At 50.5% G+C, this 14,068-nt stretch overlaps 5 protein-coding genes across 5 annotated transcripts; 3 read left to right on the top strand and 2 right to left on the bottom strand.

The window, feature by feature from the left end:
* Positions 1 to 1,067: 1,067 nt before the first annotated feature.
* Positions 1,068 to 3,095, top strand: K444DRAFT_647098 (WD domain-containing protein; the record flags this gene model as incomplete). Its single annotated transcript, XM_024885291.1, has 6 exons — positions 1,068 to 1,657; positions 1,710 to 1,807; positions 1,852 to 2,255; positions 2,307 to 2,790; positions 2,839 to 2,983; positions 3,032 to 3,095. 6 exons carry the CDS (start codon positions 1,068 to 1,070, stop codon positions 3,093 to 3,095), a joined length of 1,785 nt encoding a protein of 594 aa, XP_024729956.1.
* Positions 3,096 to 3,711: 616 nt separating this feature from the next.
* On the bottom strand, positions 3,712 to 4,801 carry K444DRAFT_600437 (ribokinase-like protein; the record flags this gene model as incomplete). Its single annotated transcript, XM_024878619.1, has 2 exons — positions 3,712 to 4,567; positions 4,665 to 4,801. The coding sequence occupies 2 exons, from the start codon at positions 4,799 to 4,801 to the stop codon at positions 3,712 to 3,714; spliced, it is 993 nt and encodes a 330-aa protein (XP_024729957.1).
* Positions 4,802 to 5,250: 449 nt separating this feature from the next.
* On the top strand, positions 5,251 to 8,362 carry K444DRAFT_656293 (dynamin-1-like protein-like protein). Its single transcript, XM_024886074.1, has 6 exons — positions 5,251 to 5,619; positions 5,675 to 5,809; positions 5,862 to 7,257; positions 7,305 to 7,575; positions 7,623 to 7,707; positions 7,758 to 8,362. Exons 1-6 carry the CDS (start codon positions 5,570 to 5,572, stop codon positions 7,924 to 7,926), a joined length of 2,106 nt encoding a protein of 701 aa, XP_024729958.1. The 5' UTR covers positions 5,251 to 5,569; the 3' UTR covers positions 7,927 to 8,362.
* Positions 8,363 to 10,296: 1,934 nt separating this feature from the next.
* Positions 10,297 to 11,573, bottom strand: K444DRAFT_647101 (CoA-transferase family III; the record flags this gene model as incomplete). The annotated part of the gene is made up of 2 exons (XM_024885292.1): positions 10,297 to 11,459; positions 11,513 to 11,573. 2 exons carry the CDS (start codon positions 11,571 to 11,573, stop codon positions 10,297 to 10,299), a joined length of 1,224 nt encoding a protein of 407 aa, XP_024729959.1.
* A 667-nt stretch (positions 11,574 to 12,240) lies between these two features.
* K444DRAFT_197524 (uncharacterized protein) lies at positions 12,241 to 13,615 on the top strand. Its single transcript, XM_024870982.1, has 2 exons — positions 12,241 to 12,298; positions 12,352 to 13,615. The coding sequence occupies exon 2, from the start codon at positions 12,410 to 12,412 to the stop codon at positions 13,235 to 13,237; it is 828 nt and encodes a 275-aa protein (XP_024729960.1). The 5' UTR covers positions 12,241 to 12,298; positions 12,352 to 12,409; the 3' UTR covers positions 13,238 to 13,615.
* The last annotated feature ends 453 nt before the right edge of the window (positions 13,616 to 14,068 follow it).

Consider the following 14,068-nt stretch of genomic DNA (forward strand, 5'->3'; position numbering starts at 1 on the left):
TAGCAGGCAGGATAGGTGCGGGCTTGGCTGGGGACCTTGGCGAGAGCTTTAGCGAGGAGAAGAAGGACCTTCGATTCAAAGCCCCCACCACAGAGCGCGGGCAGTCAGTCAGTGAACATGAATTGTTGACATTTAAGTTTTGGCGAATTCTCCGATCAGAAGTTAGCATGTTCCGAGTGATAGTGAATATCATGTTAGTGAAAGTCAGTCCTGCATAAATAAACACAAACAACACACCTGCACGCCTCCCTCCGAACTTTTCAATCCGCATCATCACATGGCAAGGCAAGGACCGCCTGGCTGTGATAACTCAGCACCTCGAGTTGCCCTGCAGCCAATGAGCACACTGTGCCGTCGGGAGATCTGACCCGCACGGTTAGCCCAAACCTGGACCTTGATAGCTTATGTTATGGCCAGCCCAGCGTTGACGACCTGGCTCAACTGCTGGCACAGACTCGAATGTCCTCGAGAATGACAGCATTCACCACCATCGCGACACGAGTATCGAAGAATATATTACCCGGGATCCACGCACCCATCGACTGACCTATTTGCCTGCCTAGCGCCCACGCTCGAGCTTAAATCGGGTAAATCCAAGACAACGACTGACTGCATCACGACCACCACCACAAGCCGGGTTTCTGCCATCACGTCTCCAGAGACGCCATCCCAGCGAGCTCTCTCCCGGCGGCACTCCCGCAGAAGTCGTCCTGGCTGACGATCGCTCCCAACCTTCTATATCATCCCCATCCACTTCCGACGACCCATCCACCCCGACAACCCCCTCTTTACCTTCCAGCACAGCAATCTCAGCCCCACTCCCCAACAACCAGCTATCACAACAACAACCCACAGCACAAGAAACAGCAAGCTCCGCCGCCAGCACCTCTCGAGAACAGTCCGAGGAGGCCCGACCGTCCCAGAACCAGATCCTCGGTCGCAGACGTCGAGACCCCTCGCCCGATTCCGAGGAGCAGGAAGACATTCACGCGAGTCCCAGGGACTCAGTGGATGTGCAGTCGGCCGAGAACGAGCATCGTCGAAAGCGACAGCGTCAGGGTTCTAGAATGAGATTAGAGGGAGAAAGCAGCAACTCAAACGGTACCTCGAGACCATTCGCAAATGGATCCGGGGTTTCCCCTCTGCATAAAGCTGCCTTGTCGAACTCGGCAAATGGCACGAGACGGTCCTCGGTAGTCATGAACGGGTCATCGACTACAAATGGGCATTCGAATTCGGGTGGCAAGCAGCGGATGTCTTATTTTGGCCACGACCGGGAAGAAGTGACGAGGATATTGATACAGGCTTTGACGGACTTGGGATACAATGGTGCTGCGGGAAGCCTAAGCCAAGAAAGTGGATATGACCTCGAGAGTCCAACTGTTGCAGCATTCAGAAATGCTGTTCTGCAAGGAGAATGGACAGAAGCAGAAGAACTGCTGTTTGGCGGGTCCACGGAGGAAGGAGGCGTCAGTATCAACGGACCTGGGCTGGTCCTGCAACCTGGTGTTGACAAGAACGTAATGCGGTTCTGGTTAAGACAGCAAAAGTTCTTGGAATTATTAGAACAACGTGATACTGGGAGAGCTTTGATGGTTCTTCGCTCAGAGTTGACCCCGTTGGACCAGGATACCGGAAAACTTCACTTTCTTTCAAGGTAAGGATTTGCCAGTCCCCAAAATTTGATCTTGTCTAACATCTCGAATCAGCTTATTAATGTCACAATCAATCGATGACCTCAAAGCTAAAGCAGACTGGGATGGCGCGGAAGGAGCTTCACGGCATCAACTGTTATCTAACTTGTCAAGTGAGTTGTGAAACTTTCTCCAAAAACACAAGCTGACCATTCAGAATGCATATCCCCTTCGGTCATGTTACCAGAACGCCGACTCGCCATTCTTCTGCAACAAGTAAAAAGAAATCAAATTTCGAATTGTCTTTATCATAACACCTCAACGTCGCCATCATTATATCAAGACCACGCTTGCCAACCGGATCACTTTCCCAGGTATCCTTCGAAAGATCTCACCAAGCATACTGGTGAGGTGTGGCAAGTCCAATTCTCACATGATGGGAAACGCCTTGCAAGTTGTGGTGGCGATGGCACAGTCATAATTTATGATGTCGAGTCATGGGATGTCCTTCAAAGTCTTACAAACTCCGAAGGCGGGATATGCTCATTAGCTTGGAGTCCTGATGATACGATGATGGTTACGGTTGCGATGGATAAAGATGCCATTTTATGGAACACGCTGGTGAGTTCAACTCGTCATTTGTAGGGGCATGATGCTGACATCTAATTTTAGACCGGAAACGTCAAAGTAAGACTACCTCGGTTTGGCCAGCCAGTCAGCAGCGTTGCGTGGGCACCAGACGGGCAATCGTTCATCACAGGGTGTCTCGACAAGGAAAAGAATCTTTGCCAATGGAATATCAGAGGCGAGCTCACCTACGACTGGAGAAGAGCACACCGAATACAGGATCTTGCCGTGTCTCCTGATGGACACTTCCTGGTTGCCATGGAATGTGAAACCCACATCTACGTGTACAACTTCGTTACTCGCGAGCTCGAATATGAGCTTGATCTGACGACGAAACTGGCTTCTGTGAGCATAAGTCAGAATTCTCGGTATCTACTCGCCCACAACGTGGCGGGCGATGCTCGAATGATAGATTTGGATACTCGGGAAACGGTTCGAACTTTCAGGTCTGGTGAAAAGGCTGGGCATTTTGTCATCAGAGCTGCGTATGGTGGTGCAAATGAGAGCTTCGTTGTTATTGGAAGCGAAGGTAGGTCCCAACGCCCTTGAATTCTTTGTTCTTTGCTAATATGGTTAGATGGCCACGTCTTCATCTGGCACAAGGAAACCGGTCAGCTGATCGAGAAGCTCGAAGCCCACAAGGGGTGCTGCAACGCAATAGCGTGGAGTCCCACCAACCCATCCATGTTCGCCTCCGCAGGCGACGACCACAAAGTTCGAATGTATGTCCCCTCCGCTCATATTTAACTCCAAAACTAACAAGCTTCCAGATGGACAGACATGGCAGACAAACCATTCAAGACATTCCCCTTCTCGGAGTCCAAGTTCCGGTAACCGGGACGTAACCAAGCACAGCATTCATGTCATGCATAGGTCGGCGCACGGGTACAGACTGGATATTCAGTATTTTCAAGAAATCGAGTTGCAAGCATTCAAGCATTGCTCATACAATACATCAATTAGTTGGTGAATTACATATCAGAATCAATCAGCGATCAATAAGATGAATGAGAAGATCATTTGAACGATCATGGAATCGCACGCATTTGTATAGGAGTATGGGCTCTCACGCACGTCACGGCACGGCAGTGGTGTTTCTCTCTAGCGGAGTGGAGTTTGAATGGGTTGCAATTGGTTCCGGTTGGTTCCAGCATGCATGCACGCGCTGCGTTGTTTTAGACGATAGATTGTCGTGATTGTGGGTTGGTTGGTGGGTGTAATGGATTCGGTGATTTTGGCTGTAGGCCGGGGGCGGGCATGGGATTGGGAGTAGATGACTTGAGATGCGAGTGCAGACATGAAATGGAGTGCAGGCCGTAGCAAGAAGGCCCTTTGTAGGTAACCATTTGATGCGCCGATTCTCAACTCGCCTTGACTCGTACCCTCGGTTCCATTCGCGTGGCTCCTTTTGTTTTTTCCCAAAAAGATATCTTCTACATCTTCACCTATTTTACCTTAGATGTAGCCCGCCAACTTCATCACCCCACGGAATCGCACTTTGCGCACCGCTCTTCTCACATGTCTTTCCGGCTGCTTTACACGCCAGCTTAACCACTTCCCCCATGTCTTCCTTTCCATTAACAACTTGTACACCGTAAGCGCCCACAAACGTGTCCCCTGCAGCAGTAGTATCAACGACTTTTATCTTCTCTGCTTTAATAAATCCGCTCTTACCACCTCCAACAGAAGAAGCGTAGTAAGCTCCCTTGGATCCCAGAGTTACGATCAGGTTCTTCACTCCTCGCTTCAAGAACTCGCGCGCGACGACGTCCCACTGGAAGTCCTCGGCTTCTACTTCTTCCACAGCCCTTCCTGTCAAGATGGCTGCTTCGGATTCGTTGACGATTAAGTGATTTAGACCTTGGAATACCTCCTCCGACAACGGGACAGCGGGAGCTGGGTTCAGAAGCACCGGCACACCTGCTCCGTTCGCGGTGTGAATAATCTGCAGCACAGTCGGCAAGGGGATCTCCAGCTGCAAAATCACTAAATCCGGCAGCGGACTGCCCAGACTCTCTGCACTCATGAAATCATCAGGTTGCAGGGTACCGTTCGCGCCGGGTGAGAGTAGGATGCGGTTTTCGCCGGAGGAGGACTCGACGAGGATTACTGCTACGCCGGTGGACTGGTTAGGGATGATGGAGATGGAGGTGGTGTCGATGAATGATTCTTGCAGGCTGGTGATGAGGACGGGTCCAAATGCGTCTGCGCCTACTGCTCCGATCATCTTCACGGCGATGGAGACGGGTTGAGGACCGGAGGTTGAGGAGGGGTTGGGCCGGGAGAGGCGGGCGGTGGCTACTGCTCTGTGAGAGAAGAGGGGGAGTTAGTTGTTATTGGGGGGGGGGAGTGGAGTTGCCGTTCGGGACAGTCTGGGCTATGGAGTAGAGAGAGGGAACTCACTGGTTTGCTCCTTTTCCTCCCGAACCGGTTGAGAAGGAAGAGGCTGTGAGGGTTTCACCTCCTGATGGGACTCGAGGAGTGACGGTAACGAGATCCGTGTTGAGGGAGCCGATGATGGTGATGGTTTTGGGTGCCATTTTGAGGATGGAATGGGTCGGGAGACAAGGAGAGGCAGTTCTTTGTAGTTGAAAAGAGACCCTGAATGTCCAGCAGCACTTCGGGAGAAGGTGTTTCTTGAGATTGAAAGTAAACAGTAGATTTTCTAGTGCTGGAAAGGGGTTCTCGCTACCACAATTCCTCGAGTCTGCTCACATGGGAAGTATTATCTGGTTGCCTGGTGGCGGAACGGGACGCGTCGTACCCACCCCGTAAGCCCGGGTCCTGATTCTGAGACTTTCAGAGACGAACGGTATGAGGTTTATCTAGTGAGCGTTTAGCCTATGAACGGATCATGCTCAAAAATGAAATAAAAAGTCTTTGTGAAAAGCATAGAAGAAGTGACTTCTGAGACTGACTGCAGTCACGAGATTTTTGATTCTGGGTGTGAATCGCTAAACAGATATTCGGGACCTAAAGTGCAACATACGGAATTCCCAGAGACGTTAATGTACTATGTGCTTTTGGTGACTTTCGATAAAGGGTCAAATTTTTCATCAAAAGCGGAAGGAAGTCGAAGTCCTCCTGATTTGGGTGTGGCAGTGCAAAGCTGTCACAGGCGAGGCAAGCCACACGTTGAAACCCTGCTGGTCCACTCGCGCCAACTTGCGTATGCATCGTCAACAACCACGAATTTCAGCGAGGCAACGGCGAAACGATTCCCATAAACCCTCACCTTTGCTCCACCATCACCCTCACGATATACACACCCGCACCAAACACTGCAACATCCCTCGCACTCTTCCGCCATGGCCCAAGTTCCCGCAGCCGGCGGTATCTCAGACCCTGGTCTCATAACGTCAGAACCCCCCGAAATCCTCCGTTCTGCGCCTCGAAACTAACTCCCTCTGCAGGCTGGTGAACAAGCTCCAGGACGTCTTCACGACCGTTGGCGTACAGAACCCTATCGATCTCCCTCAAATAGTCGTGGTAGGCAGTCAGTCGAGTGGAAAGAGCTCCGTGCTGGAGAACATAGTAGGCCGAGACTTGTAAGCTGCCACATGTCCTGGGTCGATGGCAATATTTAACATGTCTACACAGCTTACCTCGAGGTACCGGTATCGTGACTCGACGGCCGCTCGTCCTTCAACTCATCAACCGTCAGCCTGGAGAAGTAAAGACAAATGGAGTCAAGCAAGAGAGCATATCGGCAGGGCAAGATAAGGAAGCAAATGTAGATGAATGGGGCGAGTTCCTGCATATTCCAGGCCAAAAGTTCCACGACTTCAACAAGATCCGAGATGAGATTGTCAAGGAGACAGAAGCTAAGACTGGCCGCAATGCCGGCATCTCACCCGCACCCATCAACCTGCGAATATATTCTCCCAACGTCCTTACACTCACACTTGTAGATTTGCCTGGCTTAACAAAGGTCCCGGTCGGTGATCAGCCAAGAGATATCGAGAGGCAGATTAAGGAGATGGTGCTCAAGCAGATCAGCAAGCCAAACGCCATCATTCTAGCCGTCACGGGAGCAAATACCGATTTAGCCAATTCGGATGGCCTGAAACTCGCGAGAGAAGTTGACCCCGAGGGCCAAAGAACTATTGGTGTTCTGACGAAGGTGGATTTGATGGACGAAGGAACCGATGTTGTGGATATCTTGGCTGGACGAATTATCCCCTTGAGATTAGGATATGTACCAGTGGTGAACAGAGGACAGAGGGATATCGACAACAAGAAGGCGATCACGGCGGCATTGGAAAACGAGAAGAATTTCTTCGAAAACCACAAAGCATACCGAAACAAGAGCTCATACTGTGGAACCCCATACTTGGCGAGGAAGCTTAATCTGATCTTGATGATGCACATCAAGCAAACCCTGCCAGATATCAAGGCCCGTATCCAGGCTTCGCTGCAGAAATATACCACGGAACTTCAGGGCTTGGGAGACTCGATGCTGGGCAACAGCGGGAACATCGTTCTCAACATCATCACTGAGTTCACGAACGAATGGCGAACAGTGCTGGAAGGAAATAATACCGAATTGTCAAGCGTGGAGCTATCAGGAGGTGCCAGAATCAGTTTCGTTTTCCATGAACTGTACGCAAATGGCGTCAAGGCTGTGGATCCATTCGATCAGGTCAAGGATATCGATATCAGAACCATTCTTTACAACTCTTCCGGCTCTTCGCCAGCTCTCTTCGTTAACACAGCCGCATTCGAACTTATTGTCAAGCAACAGATCAAGCGCTTAGAGGAGCCAAGTTTGAAGTGTGTGTCACTGGTCTATGACGAACTTGTCAGAATCCTCACACAATTATTGGGCAAGCAACTCTTCCGAAGATATCCGCAGTTGAAAGAGAAATTCCACCAAGTAGTCATCAGCTTCTTTAAGAAGACTATGGACCCTACAAACAAGTTGGTGAAGGATTTGGTAGCTATGGAATCATGTTACATCAACACAGGACATCCGGATTTTTTGAATGGTCACAGGGTATGTTTCTTATCTCTATTTTCCTCCACAAATCTAACTCTCAGCAGGCTATGGCCCTTGTCAACGATAAGCATAATGCAGCGAAGCCCATTCAAGTTGATCCCAAGACTGGTAAGCCAATGCCGGCATCAGCTACGCCAGTCCGAGCATCAAGTCCAACCCTCGCTGGCATGTCCGATGATCCAAACGGTGGCTTCTTTGGCAGTTTCTTTGCCTCGAAGAACAAGAAGAAGATGGCCGCTATGGAAGCCCCACCACCAACTCTCAAGGCATCAGGTACTTTGTCCGAGAGGGAAGGGGTTGAAGTTGAAGTCATTAGTAAGTTGAGATTCTGGCCAATAAGAGCCTTCGACTAACAATCGTAGAACTTCTCATCAACTCTTACTACAACATTGTCAAGAGGACGATGATTGATATGGTGCCAAAGGCAATCATGCTCAACCTTGTGCAGTAAGCACAACCCCTCCTTCTTTCCCGATGGCCCAGCTGACCTTCCATAGATTCACAAAAGACGAGATGCAACGCGAACTCCTTGAGAACATGTACCGCACGGACACACTCGATGACCTCTTGAAGGAGAGCGATTACACCATCCGTCGGAGAAAGGAGTGCCAACAAATGGTTGAATCCCTATCACGTGCCAGCGAGATCGTCAGCCAAGTGCAATAGACGCGCCTTCAATAGTACTCGGATCGAAACTGACCGTAAGGACCCATCCAACCGGATGACGGAGGTTGGCTGGCGAGGGAAGGGAGGTGGCATATCCGACCGGATGGTATAGAAACTTTTCACTAGCAAGATAATATGCTTGCACCCTAGACTCTTTCTTCCTAGCATTATCAATTGATACGATACCTCTTCTGGCGCACGACCCTAAGTAATGAATGACGTGGAGGATGGGACACGATAGGTTGGTTGGGTTGATTGGGTGATTTGGGACATTTAGCACGCAAGACAAGGCGAATGGGTACAATGAATGGGGAGAAGAGGCGAGAAGATTGTGATTGTATGGAAGCTTCTGTTTATTTCCGTTTCTCTGCTACCTTTACATTAGATAGTGCGAGCATGAGATTCATTACCTGCCAATCCACTCAACTCGAACGTGAACCTTAGACATATTTTGCTTTACACAGCTCGGCGACCTCGAAAGGCGAGTTCAGATCACAGCATGACGATGAATCATAGGGAGGTAACGTATGCTTTATCTGGTTTTGTGGAGACGGAGGGCATGGCTGGTTGGCATGTTTCATTCTTATTATCTTCCGTGAGGCGACCGAACGGCTCGATACGATGGAGTGAGGAGTGAGCTGTCACAGCGCACAGCGATCTAGATCGGACACAGAGATCTCGTTTCTGCAGCGGCCCTACCTATGCCCTTGCTGCCACAGCCTTGCAGCAAGCCTTGCCGCAGAAGTAAAGGTGGAGGATAGACAGGCCGCCTGAACTTAATCTCCACCGCCTGTGTCCTACTCAGTAACTAACTAACCAATTGGTCTACAGCTTGAAGTCAAGAAAGAGGGAGGAAGCTGGACTGTGTTCTGAACGAGTGACAGGGCTTTGGGGATCGTCCGCAGATCGATCAGCCATTGACTCGCTGGCGTGAGGGTGGTGTTTCCCGGCAAGCAATCTTACGTGGCACTGGAGACGCCTCCCCTTCCATTGGATTGCACGCCTTTCAGGTCCCGTCAAAAAAATAAAGTAGGGTGAGACAGCAGGGAAACGAAACATAAACGGCAGCGAACCGGCTTCCCGGATCCGCACTGCCTGCGCCGGGGCGCGCCCACGTTTGTGGCACATAAGCTTAGCGGCCAAACATGCGGGCTGCCGACGGCAGGAAAGATCTCGAAGCTGTGGAAGCGCGGAGAGAACACCTCCGACGGAGGGCTCTGCAGGTGGAAGTGGAACAGGGGTGACAAGGCAAAGCAATTACCAGGTGCTCGCAGGCTCGGGCCAAGCTGAGAGGTGGAGAAGGGGATGAAACAGAGACGGGTATTGCCTTGGGCGAGGCGTAGGCGTTCGTTCCCTCCCTTCCGCTCGGGAGGCAGAGGCCAGCTGTTTGCTGTGCGACGCTTGTCAATCGACTTGGCTGCTGCGTTGTTCCATCTCCAGTCGAATTACTGGTGTAGAGAAGCGGGAGGCAGGTGGGATGCAATTCCAAGGCTGGAGAAAGAAAGGGGTGGGAACCGTGGGATGCCTTAGGGCTGGGACGGAGCATGGGTATTTAAGTCCTTGAATGGTCGATCGTTTTCCCACTCGAAATTCGAGAGCTCAGCCGCAAAAAGCAGAGTTGCAGGGACGCAGATCCATCGACAGCTGAGAGACATACTGTTATTCCCCGAGTGGCGCCCGCTTAGTTGCTGCTTGCTTTTTCTCTGGGATTTCGGCAAACGGAAACCGAGACGTTTTTTGATTTCTTATTTTTCTGGAAGAGAGAAGGGAAGAATATAAATTGTCGGGTCGTTCCTGCTCTGCTGGGGAAGATGGCTGTTGTTGTACAGGACCTTTTGTCTGTTCGTCCATTGAGACTTCAGAGCGCTGTCGCTGTCCGACGTCAAATTTCGAATTCAACTTCGAATCAGCAACTCACTTTCGTTACCTCGGCCTCAAATTCGGTCGCAAACATGCCTGATGCATCGAGAGGTGACCCTCCTTCTCCTCCTCCCAACCCGCCTCCAAGTCCTTCGAGGACTATTGACAATATCCATAATGATGGATATTTGGGTTGAGGCATGTTAGTCATTTTCAGCCGCATAATGAGCCGAGCTGACATTTTGAGCAGTCATCCCTCCAGCCTTGCCGGCAGCCTCGTTCGGTCATCCATCTTCGCGAATACAACGATATGATTTGGACGACACTTTACGCCCGGCATGGCCTTGAGAAATGAGAGTGCGAACAGATGGGATATAATGGCATGATGGGGCCCGCACGGGAAGGGTGGACACTCGTTTAATTTGGTGAAATGTAGACTGGGTTTGAGGCGTTCCTTAGAAGGCTGGCCAGAGGGATGGGGGGAAAAGTATTGATAGTAAGAACAGCCAATCATAATTTGGAAGATGGTTTCCTTACCAGGCCTCCGTTCTCCACTTCGAAGTCTTTACCTCTTTTCCATCCCAGCCACTCCTTCAGCGTGTCTTCACCACCTTCGCCGGGGGAAAGTACGACACCGCTAAAACTTCCCCCTTCGATTCCAGGGCCTTGCCCTGTAGCAGGGTCTCTCGATAGTGGGCCTTCCGATAAAGCCAAGCCGGGAGTGTCTCGCAGAGTGACTGCCGGCCTTTGATCTCCCTCTCTGGTTGGGTCTGTTTCTAATTCTCGATAGTCGAGAACCGGCGTGCAGCAGGCATCGGTACCGTCGAACACCTTCTCCCACTCCGATCTCGATTTCTGCAGGAAAAGCCTCGTGAAGGCGGCTTTCAGCCCAGGCCACGTGTTTCTGTCGTTTCTTGTCTTCTCAATACCCCGACCAGCCAATCCCAATCCCTTGATCAACTCCGCAAAGAACTGTGGCTCGAGCGCCCCAACAGCCATATATTGGCCGTCTTTCGTCTCATATGTGTCGTAGTATGGGCACCCACTATCCAAGGTGTTCTCTCCTCTTGGTCTATCCCACATCGGCGTCTTCATTAGCATTCTGGGAAGCGTAACAAGATAGGCGCTCCCATCCACCATATTGGCTTCTACCACCTGACCCTTTCCGCTCTTCTCTCTTGCCAATAGCGCAAGTAAGATGCCTTGGAACAATGTCGCTCCTCCACCAGCAAAGTCTCCAAGGATGTTCGCAGGTGGGAGAGGTTTGTCTCCTTTGCGTCCCAGCATTGCCAATGCCCCTGAGACGGCGATGTAGTTTATATCGTGCCCGGCCATATCTTTGTACCTGCCGTCGCGTCTGAATCCCGTCATGCGCCCGAGTATTATCCTCGGATTGAGACTGAGAAAGACACCGGGCCCGAGTCCCAGCTTCTCAAGGACCCCGGGTCTGAAGGGGTCGATAACGATATCTGTGTGTGGGATGAGAAACTTGATGAGGGCGATCCCAGAAGCGGATTTAAGGTCGACAGCGATCGAGGATTTGTGCCGCGTGAGGAGGTCGTTGGTTGGTGGAGGGAGCTCAGAGGAGGATGAATGCGTGAGATTGGTGATCGCACGATCGATACGGAGGACGGAAGCTCCATTGTCCGCGAGGAGGAGGCCAGCGAAGGGTCCTATGGAAGAGCTTAGCTGCATCTTTATTAAGGGGGTGAGGGGCTGAACTTACCTGGAGCTAGGCCAGCGAATTCCAAGACATGAAGACCTGTCAATGGAGGTGGCCCCGTCATCGCAGTGGTTCATGAAGCTGTCTGCAGGTTAATTGGAAGAAAATAGGGGAGCAAATATCATGGCCTGGAGGAGGGCGTGCCATCATGTTTTTAAAACATGTCCTGTGGTGTTGATCTCCAGAGGGGAGAAGGTTGAACCGAGGTCAAGTTCGGCGGCAGGGGTTGAGACCAGTCACGTGCAGATGTCCACGGGAGATGCACATCTAGCTAACTAGATCAAAATGACCTTGATCAATCACAAAATAAGAAATGGGTAGTCTTCTCAGTCCATAAATAACTTGGAAGGCGGCCTCGAGTCTTGGTGCTAGCCTCTTAAATGTTCAATCTTAGCTCATCTCGTCATTAAGGTTAAGCGAGCTGCTCAGGATCTTCATCAAACAACACATCACAAGGCCAAATCGTCGTCATCAACCTCAACCACAGCCGAGCGACGCCACAGAAAGTAACGAGAGGATATAACTCTCAATCCGGCGCTGCGGGAGCCAAACGCGGCCGTTGACGCCAGAAGTTCATCTCCGAGATTTGAGCATCCACTTCGAGCTGGAAGATATTTCAACCTTTCAAGCCATCTATTCATGCTTTCACCACGCCAGTCAAGTTAGCATCGCCGCTCTATGTAATCGGTCTTGGATATATCCTTAAGACTCTTTTGACACTCTGCTTGCAGAAGCTGATCTGTTCCTTTGAACACGACGCGTCCAGGTTCATCACTCAACCACTCTTCGGTATGGCCCTCTCGAATAGAACACGAGAACGAAAAATTAATTATAAATGCTAGGAATTTCCAATTGGTATCCCGTGGCAGGCTTCCTTCGAGCAGTCCAAACATATCCACTATGCTTCAGTCCTCGAGTCGACGGATTAGCGCAACATCGCCCCAAAATCTGATCACGTGGTCTATGTGGATTCCAGGGTACAGGTACCACCGTAGATTCCGTAATGACCCACGGTTTCACCCGAATCTATACCATCCCAGCTTCTCTGTTGGATTCCAGGTGCAAACTTCACCAGACGACACAATCAATATGCTTCGTCAAAAATACGTCCAACCTGGACAACACGTAGATCGCTGGGAACGTTTGAGGGCATTTTCAGCCTTTCCAATGAATTGTCAAGAGTTCTGCGAATACATACTAGCTGAGGTGGCGTCCAAGCAGGACCAATTCAGTCTGACCATTGGGCGTCCTTTCTATTGGAGGCCAACACAACAGGATCATCCCTCTATCATTCGCTTTGCTATAGCTCCATCACCCATTCTCCTGGAGCTGTACGACTTGCTGAGTGATAAGTTTCTCCAGATCCAAAAGCGAATGCTCAAAGGTGGTACTCATCATGACCCTTCGAAGTTACCTTTCCGAACCCTAAATCCATCTCCATGGCGAGCAGGCACATACCTCCCTAGCGTTCGCATTTGCAAGCTTCCGGAAAGGATCCTTTTCAAGGGCCTCAAAGAAATAAAGGAGCAGTACCCAGATGGCGTTGGGGAGGTGAAGATCACTGGATTTGTTCTTAGCCGAGATGCAAGGAAAGAACACTTCCAAAACCTTGGGGATGGAAACGTGCCTTTCAAGTTCTTCCCATTTCGAGAGACCTTGGAAAGAGAGAAAGATAGTAAAATTGCTACCGATCCACAAGTTGGCACCCAGTCCGCGGATGTCGAGTGAGATGCTAGTTGCTTACACAATCGTTCGGTTCGATCACATCACTGCTCGTTCCTCCGCTCAATAAATGTGCGGCTTTCGATTCGCGCACGGTACGCAGGATTGTAGATGACTTTGCATCCCACCCGAAGAGACTCGAGATTCAGCACAAACTCCCCTGATTGGGTCGGCATTTGCTTGCCCTTCCTTCGTGGAAGATGATTCCACCACCTATCATGGGACCAAAGGTGTCAATGGAAATTAATAATCCAAGATTCTGCATCAAACTGGCACCTTAATTTTGTAATTATTGTGAAAAATCCGTTCGCAGAAACCTACCAGGAAGGCTCTCTCTCAGCTTGCTTTAGCTTGGAAGAATTGTTCCGCGGCCTAAAGTGCTGGTGGCAAACCACGCCTGGGCCTCGCGCTGAAGGCATTCAGCGACTTTACTTTTTCTCGAGCCCCGCCACCACAACCTCACCCGATCTCCAGCAATTTGATCCAACTGACGCCATTCAACATCTTCGGACCTGTTCTTGCGTGTGAAGATTGAACCTCCCGGATCCGAGAGAACACTGTTATGACAAGGCGTTCCCGCCTCCTCGAACATCGACGGCTTGTGAGCAGAAACCATTACCACAGATTTGTCTCATACATTTCGAGACGCAATTGCTTTCACTCTTTCATTGGGTCCTGGTGATATATGTATTGATTTCGCTTTGCATCATTCAAGATTCTGAGGACGACTGGCGTGTTGAAGCCGCAAGGATGGGAGACGTCTACAAATATGCTTGGGCAACATTGCCGCAACCGAGGTTCAGGATGACAAGTGGGGACTTTTTACGGATCGTAATC

The sequence above is a fragment of the Hyaloscypha bicolor genome (assembly GCF_002865645.1).
Source record: "Hyaloscypha bicolor E unplaced genomic scaffold K444scaffold_165, whole genome shotgun sequence".
NCBI lineage: Eukaryota > Fungi > Ascomycota > Leotiomycetes > Helotiales > Hyaloscyphaceae > Hyaloscypha > Hyaloscypha bicolor.

Excerpts from the sequence above, each read along its gene's own strand:
- K444DRAFT_197524 (XM_024870982.1), top strand. The coding sequence starts at position 12,410 with ATGCTTCAGTCCTCGAGTCGACGGATTAGCGCAACATCGCCCCAAAAT.
- K444DRAFT_656293 (XM_024886074.1), top strand. The coding sequence starts at position 5,570 with ATGGCCCAAGTTCCCGCAGCCGGCGGTATCTCAGACCCTGGTCTCATA. Across the intron at positions 5,810-5,861 it reads AACATAGTAGGCCGAGACTT|CTTACCTCGAGGTACCGGTA; the intron begins GTAAGCTGCCAC and ends ATGTCTACACAG. Across the intron at positions 7,258-7,304 it reads ATTTTTTGAATGGTCACAGG|GCTATGGCCCTTGTCAACGA; the intron begins GTATGTTTCTTA and ends AACTCTCAGCAG.